This window comes from Lithobates pipiens, unplaced genomic scaffold (genome assembly GCF_037356315.1).
Source record: "Lithobates pipiens isolate NorthernLeopardFrog02 unplaced genomic scaffold, aLitPip1_a1.2 Scaffold_18, whole genome shotgun sequence".
Classification (NCBI taxonomy): Eukaryota; Metazoa; Chordata; class Amphibia; order Anura; family Ranidae; genus Lithobates; species Lithobates pipiens.
The window spans coordinates 145,951,486-145,978,444 of record NW_027507758.1 but is presented as its reverse complement, the minus strand read 5'-3'; the positions used below and the strand labels follow the sequence as shown (position 1 = coordinate 145,978,444).

The 26,959-nt window shown below is 42.3% G+C and overlaps 1 protein-coding gene across 6 annotated transcripts in view; it reads left to right on the top strand.

Annotated features, from left to right (window-relative positions):
• CEP170 (centrosomal protein 170) overlaps positions 1 to 26,959 on the top strand; it is a 133,329-nt gene that overhangs the window by 6,943 nt on the left and 99,427 nt on the right. For all 6 annotated transcript variants that reach the window (XM_077486226.1, XM_077486229.1, XM_077486225.1 and 3 more), the window contains exon 2: positions 23,176 to 23,322. In XM_077486226.1, coding sequence (XP_077342352.1) covers positions 23,218 to 23,322 — 105 coding nt within the window. In that variant the 5' untranslated portion in view covers positions 23,176 to 23,217. The remainder of the gene's footprint in view (positions 1 to 23,175; positions 23,323 to 26,959) is intronic.

Sequence of the window (26,959 nt, the reverse complement as noted above, 5' to 3'; positions counted from 1 at the left end):
TTTTTAAACATCGCCTATGGAGATTTTTAAGGGTAAAAGTTTATAGCCATTTCACGAGCCGGCACATTTTTGAAGCGTGACATGTTGGGTATCAATTTACTCAGCATAACATTATCTTTCACAATATAAAAAAAAATTGGGCTAACTTTACTGTTTGTCTTATTTTTTAATAAAAAAAAGTGTTAGGACGGCACAGTGGGGTAGTGGTTAGCACTCTCGCCTAGCAGTAAAAAGGGTGGCTGGTTCAAATCCCAACCACGACACTACCTGCCTGGAGTTTGCATGTTCTCCCTGTGCCTGCGTGGGTTTCCTCCGGGTACTCCGGTTTCCTCCCACACTCCAAAGACATGCAGGTAGGTTAATTGGCTTCTGTCCAAAATTGGCCCTAGTATATGAATGGGGACCTTGGATTATGGGCTCCTTGAGGGTAGGGACCGATGTGAGTGTGTAATGTACAGGGATAGGGACAATTGTAGACACTCAGGTTGAACTGGATGGACTTACTAACCTTATTAACTATGTAAGTATATGTGTGTGTGTGTGTGTGTGTGTGTATATATATATATATATATATATATATATATATATATATATATATATATATACACACACATATAGTTGTAGCGGGCGAGAAAGGGTTAAAACTGCCTGCAATAGCGGTGTTTTGCCTGCGGTACAGCCACAGTGCCCTATTGATTTCAATGGGGAGCAGCAGTGGAGGAGCGGTAAACACACCGCTCCAAAGAAGTCGCTGGCAGGACTTTTCCTGACTTCCTGCCAGCGCAATGCTCCAGTGAAAGCCCGAGGGCTTTCACACTGGAGACAATGGTGCAGCAGTTTGAGGGCGGATTGCAAGCGCTATTTCTAACGCTATAGCGCCTGCAAAACTCCCTCGGTGTGAAAGGGGTCTAAGGGCTCTTTCACACGGGTGATCTGCCGGATGGAATGTGCTTTTCTCAGCGGGGGACCAATCTGTCGCTGTGATGAGATGGACCTGTCAGAGCCCCGCTCTCCTCTATGGGGAGATCGGATGAAAATGGACCGCCTGTCTGTTTTGGTCCGATCCGCCAGACGGATGGCAAAAAGGGTCACCAGCTGTCTGGATTTTGCGGAGAGGATCAAAGGGGCCTAATAGCCGGTTCACACTGGGACGGCTTGTCAGGCGACTTAGCTGCCTGACAAGTCGCGTCCTGTTTTGTACAATGGAACCGTTGTAATCAGAGCGACTCAAGTTGCTCCGACTTAGAAAAAGGTTCCTGTATGACTTTGGGGGGCAACTTGAGACTAATTTCATTGACTTCTGTAGAGAAGTTGTTTTGCAATTCGCCGCTGCTGTCGTGTCCAGGTCGCCTGAGGCAGTCGGCACTAAGGAAGCGGGGATTTGGGATAAACTCGGCTTTAACTTGATTTGCTTATATTTTCAGCTGTCTCTAAGTCCCCCCGTTTACATTGGGCTGATTTGACATGTCAAATCGCATGCCAAATTGGAGCCTATTGCTGGCAACTGGACTGTCCGAATCGGTGCGACTCCACATCGATCCCCAAAAGTAGTTCCTGCATTGGGGGGGGGTGACGACTTCGTTTGGCGATTTTCAATAGACATCTATGCATGAACCCGCACAGATGTCTGCAAATCGCCCCCAAACTCGCAATGAAAGGCGGGTTTGACATTGTGCGGGTTCAGCTGATTTTTTTTTTTTTTCCCTTCGGATTTACCAAAACCATGTAGTATAAGGGCCTGCCTGATTGCATACAAATTGAAACTCCTAAGGTTTGACCTCATATTATATGGTTTTGGTAAATCTGAAGGAAAAATTCAGCAGAAAATCTGATAGTGTGTATGGGGCTTTAATCTGGATGTACTGTTCATTCTGACATATAGTCTTGTCTGAAGGTCATTTCTGCTGATGCATTTTCTCATCATGTGCTCAGTTTCAGCTTCCCCAAGTTGATGACTGGGTTATTTTTAATGACTGCAAATCTATGAAAGATTTATGTATGTCCCCTTATTTAGCTTGTAGTGACACTAAATAATATCCTTATTGTCCAAAAATAATCCATACGCATCTACTACATTATGGCCCTGTAATCTATTTTTCACGAAATCGTTTCATACTGTGTATATTTACTTCTTTGTAACATCCTGAAACCAGTGTTCATTTTGGCAGTTTTAGGACTAAAATGGCATTTTGGTTTTAATCCCATTTTAGTCCTCTGCAATTGTTTGTTTTTTAGCTGTATTTAGTCGACTAAATCTCCAGTATATTTTAGTCAACTAAAACGCATTTTAGTCGTCTAAAATCAAAATGGTGTAGTTAAATTTGAATGCATTATTTAAGCATTTCTCTACAATTTCCAAACTCATTATATACTGCTGGAGTGAAAAATCAAATATGTTATTATGTATGTTATTAACCACTTAAGGACCGGGCCTATTTTTCAGACTTGGTGTTTACAAGTTAAAATCATTTTTTTTTTTGCTAGAAAATTACTTAGAACTCCCAAACATTATATATATATATATATATATATATATATATATATATATATATATATACATACACATACATACATACATACATACATACATACATACACACATATATATATATGTAATTTTTTTTTTTTCAGACACCCTAGAGAATAAACTGGAGGTTGTTGCAATACTTTGTCACACCGTATTTGCGCAGCGATCTTACAACTGCAATTTTTTGGGAGACAATAGAATTTTTTTATATTGTGAAAGATAATGTTACATTGAGCAAATTGATACCCAACATATCACGCTTCAAAATTGCACCCGCTCATGGAATGGCGGCAAACTTTTACCCTTAAAAAAAAGTCCCCATAGGGGACGTTTAAAAATTTCTACAGGTTACCAGTTTTGAGTTACAGAGGAGGTCTAGAATTATTGCTCTCAGTCTAATGATCGGGGCAATCCCTCGTGTGGTTTGAACACCGGTTTCATATGCATCATACATTTCAATTGTTTTAGTCGACTAAAATAGTATTGATTTTGTCGACAAAATTAACACTGCCTGAAACTCTCGTATTGTGTGGAATGGGCAGTGCATGTTAGTTGTGGTCATGTGCACCACAAACCCCATAGTCGTTAAGTCCATCCTGGGAGAAAGCTATAGAGGGTTGGCTTTGTTCCTATGAAGTGAGACCGTGGAGAATGAACATAGTCAAGCTCTAAAAGGAAGTTCGATCATACTTTTTTGAATTAAGAATGCATATAGTACTTAGAATTGTTTTTTATTTTTCTGTAAATTAGAGTTTAGTGTCACTTTTTAAGTGAATCTGTCCTGGTCCAGGATGTTTCAACAGTTGTGTTGAAGTACAGGCACATTTAGCATATGCAACTATCTGTACTAGTGTGCAGATCAACTCTCATGGTTTTGAGGTAGTGTTAATTTAGTAGACGAAAATATTTTCATCAGCTGTATGGTTTTTAGTGGCAAAAACTTAACGAAAATAAAATTTTAATTGACTCAATTGCCGAAAACTATGGCAAAAATTGATTCCCGTTTTCATCAGCGAACAAAAACGGAATGAAAATGTGAGGAAGAGAGGTTTACCCACCTGAACTTTCTGCTTTCTTTGGAGCTCCGTCTGTCTGTTAAAGACCCAGACCCCTGACTGTATTGGCAAGCTGTATTAAGAGAGAGACTCCCATCAATCCTTTCCCTTTCCTATGCAGTTCCACACATTACACTCATTCACACTATATCTTTGGTGCCCTCTGCTGGTCAACACAATTCCATCCCCAGCCTATAATGGCACATTAATGTTTAACCCCTTGCCACTGACATAACACATATATATGGTCCCACTGCACTGGGCTTTTATTCGTGGGGCCGTATACAACAGGTAAAATAAGTATTGAACATATCACTATTTTTCTAGGTAAATATATTTCTAAAGGTGCTATTGAGATGAAACATTCACCACATGTCGGTAACAACCCATGCAATCCATACATACAAAAATAAATTCAGAAATTAATTTATGTGTAATAAAATGGAATGATACAGGGAAAAAGTATTGAACACCTTAACTGAAATTTATTTAATACTTGGTACAAAATCCTTTGTTGGTAATGACAGTTTCAAGACACCTCCTGTATGGAGAGACGAGTCACATGCGTTGCTCAGGTGTGACTTTGGCCCATTCTTCTACACAAATTTAATATCTTGAAGGTTTCGTGAGCCTCTTTTGTGAACTCCGATCTTTAGTTCTTTCCATAGATTTTTTTTTATTGGATTCAAGTCATGTGATTGGCTGGGCCATTCTAGAAGCTTTATTTTCTTTATTTGAAATCAATTGAGAGTTTCCTTGGCTTTGTGTTTGGGATCATTGTCTTGCTGAAATGTCCACCCTCGTTTCATCTTCATCATCCCGGGAGATGGCAGCAGATTTTTTATCAAGAATGTCTTGGTACATTTTTCCATTCAGCTTTCCTTCAACAATGAAGTTTGCCAGTACCGTAATCTGAAAAACAGCCCCACACCATGATGTTCCCACCTCCAAACTTCACTGTTGGTTTTTGGGGTGATGTGCCTCCAAACATAGTATGTATTATGGCATCCAAGGAGTTACAAATTGATCTCATCTGACCAGACTATATTTTCCCAGTATTTCACAGGCTTGGCTAAATATTGTGCAGCAAACTTTAAACGAGCTTCAACATGCTTTTTCTTCAGCAATGGAGTCTTGCGTGGTGAGCGTGCATACAGGCCATAGTGATTGAGTGCATTGCTTATTGTTTTCGTTGAAACAATTGTACCTGCTAATTCCAGGTCTTTCTGAAGCTCTCCACAAGTAGTCCTTGGCTCTTGGATAACTATTCTGATAATTCTTTTCACTCCTCTATCAGAAATCTTGCAAGGAGCATCTGGTCGTGGCTGGTTTATGGTGAAATTATGGTATGTTCTTTTCACTTCCGGTATATGGCCCCAAGAGTACTTACTGGAACATTCAGAAGTTTGGTTACAGAAGGATTTTTAATGTCATCAGTATGTTTTGCAACAATAAGGTTGCAAAGGTCCTGAGAGAGAGCACTTTGCTTTTACCCATCATGAGATGTTTATTGTGTGACACTTTAGTACTGAGACACCTCTTTATAGGCCATCAGTTGAGACTGAACCAGCTGATATTAATTTGCACGGACAAGGGGCAGGATTGCTTTCTAATTACTGATAGATTTCGGCTGGTGTCTTGGCTTTCCATGCCTTTTTGCACCTCCCTTTCTTCATGTGTTCAATACTTTTTCCCTGGGTCATTTCATTTATTAACTTATTTGTTTTGGTTTCTTTGTATGTATGGATTGCATGGGTTGTTACCGATGTGGTGACAATTTCATGTCAATAGCACCTTTAGAAATATATTTACCTAGAAATAATGGTGATGTTTCATTATTTTACCTGCTCTATATGCGTAACTCACTTTGTGCTGGGAGTGCATGGCACAGTGCACTCCTAGCAGAAACCAGGGTCTTGCTGAGAGACCTGGGCCCTGTACTAATGACCAGGACTTGGACCTCCCATTCCGGGTCATGTGATCGCTGTGATAGCTTCTGATTAGCTACCACAGTGATCAGTCACTGTGAAGCCCACCCCTCTGTTTTTCTCTTTGTCTATGAATGGAGAGGAAAGATACAATGCATCTTTCTTTTTGCAGAGAGAAAAAAATAATAATAATATACCTAGATCAAAGTTTGATCTAGGATAGTGCCAGGGTTAGTGTTTGCGTCAAGTAAGGGTCAAAGGTCAGCATCAGTATATTTTGGGCAAGATTTTTTATTTTAATTTAGCATCAGTGTCGGTGTGTTTTTAGGTAGGACAAAAGACCCCAAAAAACAAAACGCGCACTATTTCTGGGCTGTACTACAGTATATACAACAACTGACATACACGCATGTGATATCTCTGCGATTGTCAGGAGTAGGAGAATTTATTTTGGGTTGTTCTTTGGTAGTAGGTTATGGTAGTAATAATAATATAATATACAGCAAAGTATTATATAATTTTGTGCCAGGTTTCCTTTTGATTAAAAAAAAAAAAAAAAATCTGAATATATCCATTACCATTTACTAACAAATAAAAGGCCAATTTGTCCTAAAAAAACAAGGTATAATCCACTTGGATGCACAAAGTATTGTAGTTGTGATATGTACTGTACGGTACTCATTTAAAAGTTGCAGAATTGTGTTTAGGCATTAAGATTTGTTTTAACCTTAGGCGTGAAGGGGTTAAACATGTATTGGCGCTACCACAAAAGAATAAGTAGGCGTCATCTACTTACTGAAAGAAAAATTTAAGAAAATACTTTTATACATTTTTTTTCTTAAGACCTTGTGCACTTTGGAAGTGTTTTGGACGTTTTTGCAGATGCTGTTTTTGGCTTCAGATGTTTTTTTCTATTGTCAATAAACTCTCCAGCATGTTATCCTGTGTCCATGCGTACACAGGCTGTTAACTGTTTTTGCTGGGGGTTTTCTTTTGGCTGTAAAAAAAAAACCCAAAACTAGTGGGTTCTGAGAGGATTTTTTCAGCTGTAAAAATGTTCTAACGTCAAAAAACGATGATAAACACCAATAAACACTCAAAAACGCGAGTCACCAGCGTTTTCTAACGTTTTTGGTCCATTAGGGGGAGAAAAAAACCATTAGAAAATGCTGAAAAACTGCTATTGTAAAAACATTCCGGTGTGCATGAGGCCTAATAATTAATGTTGGTGATGCATTCAGGATTTACGTGCCGTGGCATTAGTCAATAGTAAGGCCCCTTTCACACTGACGTCCCGTTCAGGCCCGCCTGTCAGTTTTTCAGGCGGACCTGAACGGGTGCTCCATAGAGCTCTATGGAGCGTCGGATGTCAGCGGTGACATGTCCGCTGACATCCGACCCGCTCCGATCCGAAAAAGTGTAACGGAGGAAAAAGCTATTTTTCCATCCGTCTGCGGATCGGGTGACGACGGGCACTGCGGTCCGTCGCCATCCGATCTCCCATAGGGGAGAGCGGCGCTGTGACAGGTCTGTCCCTGCGCAGTGTGCAGAGACGGACCTGTCATCTCCCTGCTCAGTGGGGATCGACGGAGTGATCCCCGCTGAGCAAGCGGATATCCATCCGCCCCGTGTGAAAGGACCCTTATTTTTTTTTTATTTTTTTTAAAGTTGTACTTCATAGGTTGGACTTGATGGACTTGTCTTTTTTCAGCCTCACTTACTATGTAACTATGTTTCTTTTGTTTGTCAAAAAGTTATTTATTTATTTTTGTTTGTTTATGAAACTGGGTTTTTTTTTTTTTTTTTTTTTTACAATAACATTATATATCACACATATATCAACAGTAGTGCATGTTCAAACCTTAATACCATAAATCATAACATATTAGATTTTTAATCCAGGAGTATATAATGAGTTTGGCAGTTCCAGAGAAATATTTTAAATCAGGGGTCTCAAAGTACCGGCCCTTGGTCCATTTGCGGCCCAGTTACAAATGGCCCGCAGGCAAGGGGGAGGGGGGGATCGCTGCAGAAAGGGTGCCGTGCCACGCTGAAGAGCTTTAGCTCTCGATCTCCTGTGTCCTTTTCGCCACATGCTGCTGCAGCCCAACTGGATACAGACACAGGAGAGCGGAGGGAGGACCCGCCCATTGCCCCGCCCACCTAGGCACTGATGATAGACCAGAACCCCGGATCCAGGGTCCTGATGTCATCTCAGGGTGGGAGATTGTGCCATTCTCGGGGTGCCCTGTGTTGAGCCAGGACCTGACAGGAGGAGAAGACTTGGGAGGCAGAAGATCAGGCCACCAGCTGACCGCCAGGAGACGTAAGTGAGCCATCACACTGAGGCTGAGTGAGATTTGTGAAGGGGGGTATTTGTGGAGTGTAGGGGGGTATTTGTAGGGGGTAATGCTGGGGGTTAATAGTGCGTCCACTGGCACCAGTGCTGGGGGTTACTAGTGCATCCACTGGCACCAGTGCTGGGGGTTACTAGTGCATCCACTGGCACCAGTGCTGGGGGTTAATAGTGCGTCCGCTGACACCAGTGCTGGGGGTTAATAGTGCGTCCGCTGACACCAGTGCTGGGGGTTAATAGTGCGTCCGCTGACACCAGTGCTGGGGGTTAATAGTGCGTCCGCTGACACCAGTGCTGGGGGTTAATAGTGCGTCCGCTGACACCAGTGCTGGGGGTTAATAGTGCGTCCGCTGACACCAGTGCTGGGGGTTAATAGTGCGTCCGCTGACACCAGTGCTGGGGGTTAATAGTGCGTCCGCTGACACCAGTGCTGGGGGTTAATAGTGCGTCCGCTGACACCAGTGCTGGGGGTTAATAGTGCGTCCGCTGACACCAGTGCTGGGGGTTAATAGTGCATCCCCTAACACCAGTGCTGGGGTTTAATAGTGCGTGCGCTGACACCAGTGCTGAGGGTTAATAATGCGTCCGCTGGCACCAGTGCTGGGGGTTAATAATGCATCCGCTGGCACCAGTGCTGGGGGTTAATAATGCATCCGCTGGCACCAGTGCTGGGGGTTAATAATGCGTCTGCTGGCACCAGTGCTGGGGGTTAATAGTGTGTCCGCTGGCACCAGTGCTGGGGGTTAATAGTGCGTCTGCTGACACCAGTGCTGTGGGTTGATAGTGCGTCCACTGACACCAGTGCTGTTGTTTTTGAAGTGTGAAAGTTTGCATGCGGCCCCCATGGGATATGAAAACTTGTCTTGTGGCCCTCAGGTAATTTGCGTTTGAGGCCCCTGGCTTAAATAATGCATTACGATTTAACTAAACCCATTTGATTTTATTCAACTAAAATACGACTAAAACCATAACAATTGAGATGACTAAAATGGCATTTTAGTCAAAAGGCTAAACTAAAACGATATCGAAATTTGACGTCAAGATTAACACTGCTTTGTGGAACTTTTTGGATCCATGGTCCAGACTGTACATGGGACCTCAGCTTCTGCCAAAGTTCAAAGCCCTGCCCTCTGTCATTAAGCTGTCAAGTGGAAGAACATAAGTGGGCAGAAGGTTGAAGGATCCCACTGTTATACGAAACATTTTTACTCCAGTAGTACTTGCAAAAGAAATGCATTTAAAATCCCTGCCTATCTTGTTGCCTGTGCCGGCGAACACCACTTCAGCACATTGAAATCCTCTTGTGAAGTCTGCAGGGAAATCAGCGTTTCCAGGAGTGTTGATCTCCTGGGTCCCTCACAGTTATTACTGGTTCCTTCTGCTCTCCTCCACGTCACTTTTCATACCTGCATTGAGGTAGAGGTCAGAAGGAGGAACCAGTGATAGCTCTGGAGGACTTGGTATATTAACACTCTTGGAAGTGTTGGATTCCCAATGGCTTCACAGGTGACGCTCTGTGTTGCTGTTAGTATGAAAAGTAAGTATTTAATAGAGGTCGACCGATATGGGTTTTTCTCTGGCCGATGCCGATATTTAGAAATCATGGCGGCCGATAGCCGATATATGATGCCGATTTTTTTGGGCCGATATGTTAGGCCGATTTTATTTTATTTATTTATTTATTTTTAATCCCCCTTGATCTAACACACCTTTACCACTGGGGCGTTTTAAGGCGCTTTTGGGCTAAAAATAGCGCCTGTAAAGTGCCTGTAAAATGGCTCCCCTGCAGTCTGTGTGAAAGACAGAGTGCTTTCACACTGAGGCGATGCGCTGGCAGGATCTTAAAAAAAAGTCCTGCAAGCAGCACGTTTGGAGTGGTGTATACCGCTCCTCCACCACTCCTGCCCATTGATATGAATGGGCACCACTGCCGAAGCGCATGCAATGCGATTTGGCAGCGGTGCTTCATGGGCGCATTTAACCTCTTCCTTGGCCGCTAGCTGGGTTATATGTGCCCCACTAGCAGCCAAATAGCACCGCTAAAATGATGGTAAAGAGCCGCTAAAACTTGCGTTTTACCATCAACGCCTGCCCGCTCCAGTGTGAAAGCGGCCTTCATACGTGATACAGAAAATTTCTTACACTTAAACATTTATTAAACAAAACAAACCTCCAATCAGTTTACTTGTATGTATGATTTAGATAAAAAAAAAAAAAAAAAAAAATATATATATATATATATATATATATATATATATATATATATATATATATATATATATATTAAAGGGGTTGTAAAGGTAAAAATTTTATAGGTTTAAATCAATGTCTGTTAGGTACTTATACACATTCATGTTCTTACTTTTATATATATTTTTTCTATATATCCGAAAATCTACCTTCAATATCATGCCCCTTCATTTCCTCTGCTGTCTCTGCCTTTATTTCCGGGTTTGCGGTGCGCGTTCATGACAGGCACGGCACAGCGTAATAAAAAACTACAATTCCCATCATGCTTAGCGGCATTGCGCGTGCGCGCATGCGCACTGTCTTTTTTTTTCATTTCGCCTGGTTACCGAGAACGAGCAAAGTTCTCGTGTAAAACGCCCCCAGTAAACACCCATTCCTGCCCACACAGATCCTAAGTTAACACCCATCTCCACACACCGCCCCCAGTTAACACACATTCCAGCCTCCAACAATAGAAACGAAAGCAGCATGGTAAAAGCTAAAATCTATACAAAACGATTGATTTCCCAGTCTATGTAAACCGTATTACCATGTCTGCTTTTGTCTGTGGTTACAATACATATATATATATATATATATATATATATATATATATATATATATATATATATATATATATATATATATATATATTTATTTATTTATTATTATTATACACGATTTATGATTTATATAGTGATTACAATTTACGCTGCACTTTACTATATATATATATTCTGGATTTAAATTTATTTTTTAAAAACTCATACTATACATTTTTTCTAATGAAATAAATGTAAACTTTATTGCAATAAATCATTGTATTTTCTGTTATAATTACAGTATAATTAAATTTTTTGATTACATATAAAAAGAAAAAAAAATTATGTATATGTGTGTATATATATATATATGTATATGTGTGTGTGTATATATATATATATATATATATATATATATATATATATATATATATATATATATATATATATATATATATATATTATATGTAATCGAAAAATGTAATTATACTGTAATTATAACAGAAGATACGATGATTTATTCCAATAAAGTTTACATTTTTTTCATTAGAAAAATGTATAGTATGAGTTTTTTAAAACTAAATTTAAATACAGAAAAAAATGATTTTATATATATATATATATATATATATATATATATATAGATATAGTAAAGCGCTGCGTAAATTGTAATCGCTATATAAATTGTGTATAATAATAATAAATCTATAAATATTATAACCCTAAATAGTTTAAAATCATGAGCATGAGCAGACATAGGGATGGAGGGATGTATGAGCAGACATAGGGATGGAGGGATGGATGAGCAGACATAGGGATGGAGGGATGGATGAGCAGACATAGGGATGGAGGGATGGATGAGCAGACATAGGGATGGAGGGATGGACATGACAGAGATGTGATGGAGAGAAGTATGTATAATAAATAAGGCGGAGGGATGGATGAGCAGACATAGGGATGGAGGGATGGATGAGCAGACATAGGGATGGAGGGATGGATGAGCAGACATAGGGATGGAGGGATGGACATGACAGAGATGTGATGGAGAGAAGTATGTATAATAAATAAGGCGGAGGGATGGATGAGCAGACATAGGGATGGAGGGATGGATGAGCAGACATAGGGATGGAGGGATGGATGAGCAGACATAGGGATGGAGGGATGGATGAGCAGACATAGGGATGGAGGGATGGATGAGCAGACATAGGGATGGAGGGATGGACATGAGAGAGATGTGATGGAGAGAAGTATGTATAATAAATAAGGCAGAGGGATTGATGAGCAGACATAGGGATGGAGGGATGGATGAGCAGACATAGGGATGGAGGGATGGATGAGCAGACATAGGGATGGAGGGCCGGACATGAGAGAGATGTGATGGAGAGAAGTATGTATAATAAATAAGGCGGATGGATGAGCAGACGTAGGGATGGATGAGCAGACATTGGGATGGAGGGATGGACATGAGAGAGATGTGATGGAGAGAAGTATGTATAATAAATAAGGCGGAGGGATGGATGAGCAGACATAGGGATGGAGGGATGGATGAGCAGTCATAGGGATGGAGGGATGGACATGACAGAGATGTGACGGAGAGAAGTGTGTATAATAAATAAGGCGGAGTGATGGATGAGCAGACATAGGGATGGAGCGATGGATGAGCAGACATAGGGATGGAGGGATGGATGAGCAGACATAGGGATGGAGGGATGGATGAGCAGACATAGGGATGGAGGGATGGATGAGCAGACATAGGGACGGAGGGATGAATGAGCAGACCTAGGGATGGAGGGATGGATGAGCAGACATAGGGATGGAGGGATGAATGAGCAGACCTAGGGATGGAGGGATGGATGAGCAGACATAGGGATGGAGGGATGGATGAGCAGACATAGGGATGGAGGGATGGACATGACAGAGATGTGACGGAGAGAAGTGTGTATAATAAATAAGGCGGAGGGATGGATGAGCAGACATAGGGATGGAGTGATGGATGAGCAGACATAGGGATGGAGGGATGAATGAGCAGACCTAGGGATGGAGGGATGGATGAGCAGACATAGGGATGGAGGGATGGACATGAGAGAGATGTGATGGAGAGAAGTATGTATAATAAATAAGGCGGAGGGATGGATGAGCAGACATAGGGATGGAGGCATGGATGAGCAGACATAGGGATGGAGGGATGGTGAGCAGACATAGGGATGGAGGGATGGTGAGAAGACATAGGGATGGAGGGATGGATGAGCAGACATAGGGATGGAGGGATGGACATGAGAGAGATGTGATGGAGAGAAGTATGTATAATAAATAAGGCAGAGGGATGGATGAGCAGACATGGGGATGGAGGGATGGACATGAAAGAGATGTGACAGAGACAAGTGTGTATAATAAATAAGGCGGAGGGATGGATGAGCAGACATAGGGATGGAGGGATGGATGAGCAGACATAGGGATGGAGGGATGGACATGACAGAGATCTGACGGAGAGAAGTGTGTATAATAAATACGGCGGAGGGATGGATGAGCAGACATAGGGATGGAGTGATGGATGAGCAGGCATAGGGATGGAGGGATGGACATGACAGAGATGTGACGGAGAGAAGTGTGTATAATAAATAAGGCGGAGGGATGGATGAGCAGACATAGGGATGGAGGGATGGTGAGCAGACATAGGGATGGAGGGATGGATGAGCAGACATAGGGATGGAGTGATGGATGAGCAGACATAGGGATGGAGGGATGGATGAGCAGACATAGGGATGGAGGGATGGATGAGCAGACATAGGGATGGAGGGATGGACATGAGAGAGATGTGATGGAGAGAAGTATGTATAATAAATAAGGCGGAGGGAAGGATGAGCAGACATAGGGATGGAGCCATGGATGAGCAGACATAGGGATGGAGCCATGGATGAGCAGACATAGGGATGGAGGGATGGACATGACAGAGATGTGACGGAGAGAAGTATGTATAATAAATAAGGCGGAGGGATTGATGAGCAGACATAGGGATGGAGTGATGGATGAGCAGACATAGGGATGGAGGGATGGATGAGCAGACATAGGGATGGAGGGATGGATGAGCAGACATAGGGATGGAGGGATGGATGAGCAGACATAGGGATGGAGGGATGGATGAGCAGACATAGGGATGGAGGGATGGATGAGCAGACATAGGGATGGAGGGATGGACATGACAGAGATCTGACGGAGAGAAGTGTGTATAATAAATAAGGCGGAGGGATGGATGAGCAGACATAGGGATGGAGTGATGGATGAGCAGGCATAGGGATGGAGGGATGGACATGACAGAGATGTGACGGAGAGAAGTGTGTATAATAAATAAGGCGGAGGGATGGATGAGCAGACATAGGGATGGAGGGATGGTGAGCAGACATAGGGATGGAGGGATGGTGAGCAGACATAGGGATGGAGGGATGGATGAGCAGACATAGGGATGGAGTGATGGATGAGCAGACATAGGGATGGAGGGATGGATGAGCAGACATAGGGATGGAGGGATGGATGAGCAGACATAGGGATGGAGGGATGGACATGAGAGAGATGTGATGGAGAGAAGTATGTATAATAAATAAGGCGGAGGGAAGGATGAGCAGACATAGGGATGGAGCCATGGATGAGCAGACATAGGGATGGAGCCATGGATGAGCAGACATAGGGATGGAGGGATGGACATGACAGAGATGTGACGGAGAGAAGTATGTATAATAAATAAGGCAGAGGGATTGATGAGCAGACATAGGGATGGAGGGATGGATGAGCAGACATAGGGATGGATGAGCAGACATAGGGATGGAGGGATGGATGAGCAGACATAGGGATGGAGGGATGGATGAGCAGACATAGGGATGGAGGGATGGATGAGCAGGCATAGGGATGTACATGAGAGAGATATAAAGCTGGGATGCATGTAAAAATAATATTACTGCCTAGGCAATGTGGTTGGGGGGTGGGGCGTTTTTGTTTATATTGTGTATGAGCAGTACATGCTTGCTGGTGCATGAATACAGTAAAGGAAATCATCTAAATAAACATTATATTGCAAATTGACAGTAATTAAATAGTCCCCTATAATGCTTGGTTAAAGATTACCTTGTTGGTTAATATAAACTTTAGAGGCTGCAGCTGTTTTCTTGTCTCTTTGACTTTAGTTTTGAAGATCTTACGTTATGATTCTAGTCTGCAGACTGCTAGGGGGCGGAGCCAAGGCGGGGCTGTGTAGATCAGTGCAAAATCCTAATAAGGAATAGAAGGAGGTGCTGCATCACTGCAGACACACCCACAAACCACCAGCCTCTGTGTCTCTCTGTTACGTACAGAGCGTCTCCACGCAGGGCTGTAGTACTAGCCTGGGGCGAGCATAACTCCTCACCACCACACACCAACGGCTCGAGAGACAGTGAGAAGCAACCAGGAAGTACTACAGAAAGAGAAGATTTTGAAGAGGGACCAGTGACAATTGGAGAGGAACAGAAAGAACAGGTAAGTGAAATAGCACTGCCTCAGCTTAGAAGAAGATAATAAGCTAATAAAAAAAATAACTTTACAACCCCTTTAAATAAAAACAGGTAGTCAAAACTTTTGGACAAAAAAAAAAAAAAGGGCTAACTTTACTGTTTTTATTTTATTTTTATTTTTTAAATGGTGTATTTTTTTCCCAAAAAAATGCATTTGAAAGACCTCTGTGTGACATAAAATATTGCAACAACTGCTATTTTATTCCCTAGGATCTCTGCTAAAAAAATATACATCATTTTTGGGGGGGTCTAAGTGATTTTCTGGCAGAAAATACAGGATTTTTACTTGTAAGCAACAAGTGTCAGAAAAGATTTAGTCTTTAAATGGTTAAACTGAGAACTTCTACACACTGAGATGACTTCATTCATTCAAGTGTAAACATTGTATCATTTTGTTCTTTTCTTGGCAGCCTGCCCAGAGAGGAGGAAAGGGTTGCTATGAAGACTCAGTCAACTTAGACTGACTTCTATACAGAAGTCATTTCAAAGTCCCACTGTAGTTCTAAATCGGCTTTTTATCAGCACAAATCGGCCGATGCCGATTATTTAAAAAACTGCAAATATCGGCCGATATATCGGTCGACCTCTAGTATTTAACATACTTTATTAACAAGTGTTGCTTGATGTTACATAGTTAGTAAGGTTGAATAAAGACACCAGTCCGACCTGAGCGAGTGTCTACAATTGCCCCTAACCCTGTACATTGCACACTCACATCAATCCCTACCCTCAAGGAGCCCACAATCCAAGGTCCCCATTCATCTACTAGGGCCAATTTTGGACAGAAGCCAATTAACCTACCAGCATGTCTTTGGAGTGTGGGAGGAAACTGAAGTAGCCGGAGGAAACCCACGCAGGCACAGGGAGAACATGCAAACTCCAGGCTGGTAGTTTTGTCGTTGGGATTTGAACCAGCGACCCTTCTTACTGCTAGATGAGAGTGCTAACCACTACACCACTGTGCCACCCGTTGTATTTAATACAGTAACAGTGCTGTTTTAATCCAAATTTGGACAAAAGTCAACTCCCATTTTACAGTCCAGGCCCTTGATCCAAAGAGCTCAACATACACAGAGAAAGGTTTGAAATGCTAGTTGGTGTTTATGGTTACCCTTTTGCTCCAGTAGTTTGTATCATTGGTACAGAAACAAGAATAAAGCTGAGCTGTCACCTGATGCCTCAACTACTGCTCTACTACCTGCCTGAACTTGTTATAATAATACATGCTTTCTCCCGAGTATGAATAATGGTATAACAGGAAGAATTCACTTCTGAAAATAAGGATCATTGATCACTTAAAAATACACAACTTGCTGGACTCAAAGCAGCATGACTTTATTGAGGGCAGATCATGTCAGACTAATCTGACTGAATTTTTTTATATCACTAATGTTTTGGAGCAGTGTGGTGCTGTGGACAATCATACCATATCTTGATTTCAATACGGTTCCACATAATGATATAATACAAAAGTTGTACAAGCTAGGTGTCACAATCTGGGGTCAGGCTCAGAGACCAGTAGCTGTAGCAGTAGGGGGACTCCCACTGATCAGCAGGATAGGTACACAGACAGTCACCCTGGCAGATGATGCGGGCTTATCTGAGGTGTCTAAGCACTAACCGGTGTTCACCAGAGCTCTTGATGGTGGAGATGGATTTTTCTGCATGTTAGTACCAGGTCATGGTCCTCAGGATCGCCCCACCAGGAGGTGAGTAGTGGATAAAGCTGGTATGAATCAAAACAGAAGTATAGTCGGTAACAAGTGGTTGGGATCGGGCAGAACTGTGATCTAGTAACAAGCCAAAGGTTAGTAACAAGTGGTAGCAAAAATATAGACAGCAGCAGCAAAGACAAGAGTGAGATTTTGGCTGGAGAGAGCACAAAAATCTGTCAAACAGGAAGTGCAGAGACATGGCTTAAATCAGGAAGTTCATGGGAGGAGCTAAGAGTTCATGGTTCAGCAGAAGTCAAGGCACAAGGCAGAGTTTTCAAATGGATCAGACAGGGTGCTTCTCCCGTAGCTCAGCAAGAACAATCTTTGTCTGACACAGCAAAGGTCCCAGGTTCAAGTCCAAGGCCATGACACTTGGACTTAACCCTCGGGTGGTTCAGTGGATATGCAGTTGGCTAAAGGATAGATACCAGAGTGTGGTTGTAAATGGGGTTCACTCAGAACAGAGACCAGTCACTAGTGGTGTACCACAGGGCTTGATATCCCTTGAGGCGTCTGTTACATGAACAAGATTTGGTAATTGCTGGAAGATTGGTCAAAGCAGTGTAAGTTGCTCAATGTTTCCTAATGTAAAATAATGCACCTAAGGAAAAAGAATCCCCTGAGAGAGTACAATAGAGTAGTGGCCAGCACTACAGAGAAAAAAGATTTGGGGGTACTTATTTTAGATTATTGCAAAATGAACAGTGTGGGAAAAGCAAATAGAAGTCTAGGATGCATCACTAGAGGGGTCACCAGCAGAAGGAAGGAGGTCCTGATTCCCCTGTATAGATCTTTAGTGAGACCTCATTTAGAATACTGTGTCCAGATACTTGTACTATTTTGTACCTCATTGTTTGCCTAAAAATAAGATAGAATAAGTCCAGTAATGGGTAACAAAATGGTAAAAGGTCTAGAGGAATAAACATATCAGGAGGGACTTCAGGAACTTGTCTGGAGGAAAGAAGGGAAACGGGAGACATGATTGAAACCTTCAGATACATCAAGGGGGTGAATAAGGTTCAGGAGGACATTTTTTTTTTTTTTCCCAATATGAAACCAAAATCAAGAACATGGGGACATGTGTTTAAACTAGCAGGAGGAAAGCTCCAAATGAATCTTAAAAAATATTATTTTACTGAAAGGGTCATTGATGTTTGGAATAAACTTTCAGCAAAGGGAGTGAGCTAGTCAACCATAAAATGAAACCCTGTAAAAAAAAAAAAAGACTTGATGGACTACGTGGTCTTTTTTTTTATTTTTTATTTTTTTTGTTCCTGTCGTCACTTTTCTCTTTCTGTCCCCTCTTGTAAGTTCCTCAATGCTCATTGGTATGATGACCACCCTCCCTTGTCAATAGAAACATGCAGGAGGTGGAAGAGGGAAAATCCAGCAGTCAGGATCTTTAGTAAGTATGAAACTTTGCAGGTGACAGCAGCCAGATGTTTTGGGCCATAGGACTGCCAAATGAAGCAACTAAAGGAATGTGCAGACGCCACAATTACAATACTATTCAATATAAGAGTGTAAGATGGCCCTGCTAGTGAGAGCCATCAATCCAAAAAGTAGCAACAAGTGATGCGCAAGGTAATAATTGTGAGGAGATAAGTTGATGGGAAAGGACTTAAAAAGATTGAGGACATGAATAAAAATAGAAGATCTAGTGCTGACAGCGCATAATAAACATGAACGTTATAAGAAAACGTGGCTTCTCTAGCCAAGATAGTAGTGTGTTTTTGTTACTGTCTATTCTGTGATTTGACGTTTGGTGTCCTCAATACACTTATTTTATCAGACTACTTTTATGCAGTTCAGATTTTGATGCGATTTGTTGGCTGCCTGTTATATCCTTTACTACATAAAGAATTTGAAAAAAAAGTTGATGGAGAGAGTTCAGTTTTTTTTTGTTAGAGGTGGGATAGGTTTCCCTGAAGGGATACATTTTCAGGAATTGCATAATGTGATCAGAGTGGGGGATAGCTAGAGAAATTGGGGTGGGGTCTTCCAGAAGACCGCCAACCTTGAGACTTGGGCGTAATGATAGAGTACAGGTTGGAAAGGTAGGTGGAGAGTGAAGGAGGAGGTGAGCTATGGACTGAGGTAAGTGGTGAAAAGAGAAAGAGGGAAGGCTCAGGACGTTGCTCAGGAAAATGTGTTTATAGAGCCAGAGTTCCCAGTGTTAGAAGAATTTTGGTTGCCAGTTGGGGAGTTTCTCAATAGCAAGCATTGTATTTATGGGTGCTTGCAAATAAACTAGGTTGCTTCTAGGCTTTGGCAATAGTCTGTTTAGCTGCTATAAAAGGAAAGTGGTGAACATCTGCCGAGAAATGATGAGTCCTTGCTTTAAGTGATGTAGGAGGACTATTCTAGAATCTTTTGAGATAGTAATATAGACCAGAGTTTGAATAAAACCCAAGATTTTGGGCCAAAATGATAGGGTTAGAACTTTTAAAGGGGTTGTAAAGGTAAATGTTTTTTCACCTTAATGCAGCATTCTATGCATTAAGGTGAAAAAACATCTGACAGTGCCTGCGCCCCCAGCCCCCCCGTTTTACTTACCTCACCCCTCGAAAGTCCCGCGCTCGTCCCCCGACGTCCTTTCCACCGTTCAGCCTGGCCGCTGATTGGCTGGAGTGGATGGATGGAAAGCAGCGCAGCCATTGGCTCGCGCTGCTGTCATCACATCCACTGACGCGGAGCGCCGGGGGGGGGGCCGTGTGATACAGCGAGCGGCTAAAGCCGCCGGCTGTATCACGGGAGAGCGCCACAGATGCTTCTCACCATGCGAGGGAGCTCGCATGAATGCGAGAAGCACCTGCAGGAGGAAGCCGAGACAGCCGCCGAGGGACCCCAGAAGACCAGATTCGGGGCCACTCTGTGCAAAACGAGCTGCACAGTGGAGGTACGTATAACATGTTTGTTGTTTTAAAAAAAATAAAATAAAATCACTTTACAATCCCTTTTAACAATGTCCAGCGCTGTCCTTGCCTTCCTGTGCCAGTGAGAACTTGACCCCTCACAGACAGCTATTCTATCAGGATTTCATTTCTTTTACAAAGGTTTTTATTGCAAATGAAGTATAACAAGAGTATACAAATAATTACTGGTTACAGTAGACATCAGACAACAAAATGTAAAAAAGGAAAAGGAAAAAGAACCCCAACATCAAAATGTTGGCTATATAGTGCTGTATACATTAACGCTAATGATGAAGAAATGGAAAGCCTAAATGATTCTGAAAAGGCATAATCATCGGCAAAACACCATAATACCATATATACCATATGCCTAGCACATCGTTTCTTGAAGATATCCTTAATGTGGGTGGTGTGAACAAGAAGTACAACATAAAAGGTTCGCCCTGTCATACCTCCACCACAAAAAAATAACCAATGTAGGCAAAGCTTGTGAAAAGAAACTCAAAAAGTACATATAGGAAAATAAGATAAATGAGAATTGCAATATAGCCTGTCGGGTTCGGTTATTTCCAACTACCATAACCGTCTGATTTAACTTGGCTCCATCGCGACCAAAGTCATTACAGAAGAGAGACTAAGACAGAGAAGAAAGAGGTGAGTGATAGTAAAGAGCAGAGAGAGTAGAGAGAGGAGAACAGAAGAGGGGGGGGGAGGAGTCCATTCCACTAAAGGGAGCGGGGGTGCACACAGAGACCTTAGACAAAAGTTGGCTGCTGAATCTGGAAGGTTGGGTACAGGATATCCAGGGCCTCCAGGTTCTGAGAAATTTGTCATGAGTATCAAAAGCCAAGGATGAAAGTTTTTCGTTAATCATGATATCATTCATGCGGTTTTTAACTGCCTCGAAACTGAGTACAGGCGTTTTCCAAGACTTAGCAATGATCAATTTTGTTGCATTGAAAAGGTGTTGGGCTAGTTGACGTTCTGGGCGAAGAAGTTCCTGAATAGGTTTGCATAATAGAGCTGCATAAGGGTCTCTTTTCAGGTTAGCATGGAACATATTTCTTAACAGGGCATATACCCGGACCCACAATCTGCAGGCTCTTGGACAGGTCCACCAAATGTGGGCCATGGACCCTGATACTGGGCAGCCCCTAAAACAGTTAGGAGAATGTGAGGGAATGAATTGTGCTAACCTCTCAGGCGTATAGTACCACCTATAAAAGACCTTATATGCATTTTCTAGAAAGAACATTCCTGGAACTTTTCATGAGAGTTGTGGTCATGATCCGCCAATCTGCCGGGTCCAATTGCGTCCCTAGATCTTTTTCCCATTGGAGATGGTATTTGCTTATGGGGGGTTTGTTGATAGAAATAATAGAGGAATATAATAGGGATATTGTCCCCGGGGAATGAGGAGTAGCCCTACATATTTTCTCAAAGGGGGTCAGAGAGTACGGGGTTGGCCGAGCCCGGAGGAGCTGTTGGATAAAATGTTTTATTTGTAGGTAACTATAATGTTCCCGCAGGGGAATATCGTGAGAAGAACGTAGCATAGCAAATGTAACTACTCTCGTGGGAGTGAGCAAAGAATGGACATCTGTGAATCCACTATTTGCCCACCAAGCAAATTGACCGGGGTTGTCTCTGCTAGGGGGGAATAATGGGCAGTGGGAGAGGCGTAGTAAAGGCAGGTGAGGGGATATGAGGCCAGCTGAATATTTCGTCATGTCCCAGAGGCGAAGCAAGTGGGCCATACGCGGCCCCATTCCTTTCGGCCGCTTCGAGGGAGGGAGCCATGGCACGGAGGAGATGGGAATAGGGTGCGAATCCACCAGATCGATAGTGGCCCAAAGCGGCATTTGGTAATTGTCATGGAAACGGGTAATTTGGGCGAGGTTGGCCGCCGTGTAGTACGCTTGGAGGTTGGGGACCGAGAGACCCCCTTCAGACCGCCTAGCGTACATTATCTGCTTATTAATTCGGGGACGAGAAGAGGCCCAAATAAATTTCAAGAGTTTACGCTGATGGATTCGCAGTATATGGGGATTTCATTTCTAACTCTTCTCAATTCAGTGCAAGCAAAAAATACATATTATTACAGTGAATATTGTGAGGAGATTCCTCAGTCAAAACTTAAATGCATTTTCTACCATATGAAATTGGCACTTCTGGGACACCTGACTTGGGTTTGCTTGTTTCAGGTCAGTAGCCCGCTAATAAAGCCAAAATGAGGATGGAACATGCATTTTCGTAAGTGCCATTACTGGAGTGGTGAGCAAGTCAGAGGTGACTTGGACTGACAGTTGTTGGCCTGTCAACTTCCAGTGAAAAGGAGCAATCATAACCAGACATAGCCATTAATAGGCTGGTGGAGGTGACTGTGTAGTTTAGAGTCCATAAGCATATCCATTGTGTAAGATATACACTACACTAATTGGCCAGGTTACATCAAAAACTCTGCTCTGAGCTGTATCACCCAAACTGCCCTCTTCACTACTCCCAAATCTTCCTTCTCTCAAGCTCTCTTTTCCGCTCCTCCCATACTTGCATCCAGTACTTCTCCACAGCCTCTCCTATCCTCTAGAGCAGGGATATGCAATTAGCAGACCTCCAGCTGTTGCAAAAATACAAGTCCCATCATGCCTCTGCCACTGGGTGTCATGCTTGTGGCTGTCAGAATCTTGCTATGCCTCATGGGAATTGTAGTTCTGCAACAGCTGGAGGTCTGCTAATTGCATAACCCTGCTCTAGAGCAATGGTTCCCAACCCTGTCCTCAAGTACCCCCAACAAACTGCTTTCCTTTATTTTGCACAGGTGCGTTAAATCCGAGTCAATGGCTTGGTATTTTATCTAAGAGAAATTCCCAAAACATGGCCTGTTGGGGGTACTTGGGGACAGTGTTGAGAACCACTGCTCTAAAGTTCTCTACTTCATCCTGTTTGGCTTTCTTCTTTTCTGTCTACCTTTTAGACGATCCCTGAAAACTCCTCTCCTCAGGGAAGCCTATCCCATCTCTACATAAAACAGAACTTTAACTCTCTCCTTCAGCTCATCCCCACACACTTATTACCTTTTTGTTTCACTTGCTCCTTCCATTTTAGATTGTAAACTGCCATGAGCATAGTATTTATAACCCTCTTGTGCTGAATTGTAGTGTATGTCTTCCTTTTTCTTTTTTATAAAGCCCTGTGCAAACTGTTGCGCTATATAAATCCTGCGTAGTAGTAGTAGTAGTAGTAGTAGTAGTAGTAATGATCATAATAATGAATAGCTGGTAAAGTTGACACAGACTGAGGGAGTGTTATCAATTTATTTACTTTTCTGGAATTCTAATTGTTACTCTTTATTTTATTTATTTTTTAGAGAATTTCTGATGTATGAAGAATCCAACACTAACGTGGAAAAATGAGCTTGACATCATGGTTTTTGGTGAGCAGTGGAGGCACAAGACACAGACTGCCAAGAGAAATGATTTTCGTTGGAAGAGATGACTGTGAGCTCATGTTGCAGGTGATTTTCCGTCTTTTCTCAGTCATGTGCTGCATAAAATTCTTATTTTCTGTGATTTCCTGCCATTGTACACTTTTTGCCTTTCTAAACTTAAAAGTATTTGTGAACCACTGCATTAAAAGGCCACCACAATTCAGCAAATAGAAATACTGTGATCAAAACATATTTATTGATTGACCTTTTTTTATTTGAACCACTTCAATACCGGTCACATTAAACCCTTTCTGTCCAGGCCAATTTTCAGCTTTCACCGCTGTTGGTGCTATTTAATCGCCACTGTGTTTTTAATTTTTTGCTAAATAAATGAAAAAAAAGACTGAAAATTTTGAAACAAAAAAAGATTTTCTTTGTTACTGTTAAAAACTATTTTGCAAATAAATAATTGTTCTTCATAAATTTAGCCCAAAGTGTATTCTGCTATATATATATATATATATATATATATATATATATATATATATATATATATATATATATATATATATATATATATTATATTCTAAACAACAGGCTGCGTGCTAGCAAAACATACCTAGCATGTGAGGTCACATCTAAATTACGGCAACCGGACTTAAGAGGGCTGGCATTCTGGAGTTGCTAAAAAAGAGAGAATCCAGGGATAAGCAATAAAGATCACTGCTGTGAGCAGCCATCATGATAAACCCCAAAGCCATAAGGAATGGCGCTGAACAACAGCAGCCAAATTACTTACTGTTGGTAAACTTCAATCTGAAAAAAGCATCTGCCAGCTCGTCCTCCTGGTAGCCGTGATCCCATGGAATGAATTTGGGGTAATTATAGGCCTGGAAGGCCCTCTGAGTTGCATTTGCGCTGCGCATGCACGACATGGCGTCATATGCACACATTGAAGAGTGACGCGACATGTATGCGTCCCACCGGCACGGAAGTGTTCCCAGAAGTACAACAAAGTGGTTGCCACAGAAACGAGGGAGTGGCAGATGGAAATGGGACAGCCACTGCCAAAAGGTGCCCCGAAATGAAGGGCTAGGCCGTGCTGGGCATACGGGGCTGGAACAAATAAACCAATAAAGAAAATAACAGATCAATGGAATCCAATCTTAAGCCCTATACACACTATAAGATTTTTTGCAGATTTTTTTTTCCTTCAGATTTACCAAAACTATAATATGGGGGTCAAACCTTAGGAGTGTCAATTTGTATGCAATCAGGCAGGCCCTTCTACTACATGGTTTTGGTAAATCTAAAGGAAAAAATCTGCAGAATATCTGATATTGTGTATGGGGCTTTAGAGACAGAAGGAAAAATGAAAATTGTATGTGTATGTCTAGTATCCCGTGTATCGCTGCAAAAGCAGTCAAACAAGTGACAGGTCACTGGAAATAAAAAAAATATTTTATAAATTGGGGATATATAGCAGCTGAAACCAATCGCAGCCAGGGAGACTGGAACTATATGCGGCTATGTGTACATCAAGATATGTGGCAAAACATACCAGAACACAACAAAACATGGACAAAAAGCATATGTTATATGCATGAGCAACAAAAAAAGGGAAAAAAAATAAATTGTTAGATTTTTAAGCGATGTGCAGTCCACAAAGTTCCAGTCTCCTCCCCTGGAGCTGGGGTGGATACAATCCTAAATCAAGAATTTGATCTTGGGGAATTTACCCTGATGAAGGCAGGCTTGTTTCCAGCTTGGTCTTACTGACATAAAAGCAGCTGCAATCACATCTCAGCATATAAATCACCCCCCAACTTCCTGCAGTTTGCAAAATGTCTAGGTCTAAAGACCCTACCATCTGGTAGAATTGCTTTATTAGTATACATGTACTTGCAGTAACCACACGAACCATACATAAAGTGCCTCTGTACTTACAATGTTCAGTACCCAAGGCACTTTTGAATTTACTTTTCACTAGTTTGGAAGCAATAGAAGTTGCTTTCTTGAACGTAAAGCGAGGAGCCTCTGGAATCAATCGACCCATAGATGAGTCCATTGTTAACACATGCCAAAATTTGGAAACAATTTTCCTAATCTCGACATGCTGGCTACAATATTTGGTGATAATTCTCAAAGGGTTGTCCTGACTTGGGGATTCATGGGAATACAAATGATCATGTCTATTGTGTGATGTGGCATGTCTAAAGGTTTTCTTAAGAGATGTGTGGGGATTACCCCTCTGCAGCAATCTGTCCCGTAATTTGCCAGCCTCCACTGCAATGGTATCATAATTGGTACAGTTCCGTCTCCCTCTGAGATATTGACTGTAAGGTATAGATCGCACTAGAGTCTGCGTGTGAAAGCTTGAGGCTTGCAAAATGGTGTTACCTGCCATGGTCTTACAGTACAGACTGCTGCAGAGATTGCCGTCATCTCCCCTGGAGACCTCCACATTGAGAAAAAAAATTTGATCAGCAATAGAAGACATGGTTAATGTCACGTTAAATTAGTTCCTATTCATTCTCTCCAGACATTAAGACAACAATTTCAGAGGGCCATCCCACATGGCAAAAACATCATCAATATACACTGACCATTTTTTTTTATGGTTTAGGTATATGGACAAGGCCTCGTCGGTGAGGAACCTATGCTCCCACTCCCCCAGGTACAGGTTGGCATACGATGGGGCACAGCAGGTCCCCATTGCTACCCCCTGCACCTGGAGGTTGTGGGAGCCATTGAAGGTAAAGACATTGTGATCTAATATGTAATCCAGAAGAGACAGGATGAACTCATTGTAGCCCCAATCCTCGTCTTCTCTTTGGTAGATAATGTTTTATCGCTGCCATTCCCTTGTAGTGGTGAATGGAGCTATATTATGCTATATGTAACTGTTTGCTCTGCTGCAGTCCTTGAGCAGGTAACTGTTACTGGGTGCAGAATTTAAAGTTCTTGTTTAAGAAACACTGCCTGTCCCAAAAGACCAAAAGAAGGGACTCCCTGACTGTTTAGCCTGTTTAGCAACCCGAGACCAGGGACTGCATCAATCACTGCCTAACCCTCTCTTAAAGATATTCAATGATCCTGAGAGAGGAGCCAAGGCAGGGCTTGTCATTGGTATGCTGCCATGGATAGGCTCCAGGAATTTTTTTTGCCTATAGTTCTACATTAAGGCTCCATGCACACCAGTGTATTTTTAACCAGTTCCCGACCAGCGCGTGCCGATGTACATTGGCAGAATGCCACGGGAAGGCATATTGGCGTACAGGTACGTCCAATCTTTAATGCCGCCCTGCCATCGCAAACGCACCGCCAGCGTTCTGGTCGGGACCCCCGTGAGTCCAGTCGCGGGTCCCGTGGGCTCGATCGCCACGGGCATACCCGCGATCGTCTCACGGGGAGGCTGAACGGAGAGATGCCGTTGTAAACAGCATCTCCCCGTTCTGCCTAGCAACAAGTGACGCTGATCTCTGCTCTATGTAGTAACACACCCCTAGGAACACTTAACCCCTACACTGCCACCCACTGGTTAACCCCTTCACTGCCAGTGTCATTTACACAGGAATCACTGCATTTGTATAGCAGTGATTGCTGTATAAATGACAATGGTCCCAAAAATGTCCGATGTGTCCGCCATAATGTCGCAGTCACAATAAAAATCGCTGATTGCCGCCATTACTAGTAAAAAAAAAAAATATTAATAAAAATGCCA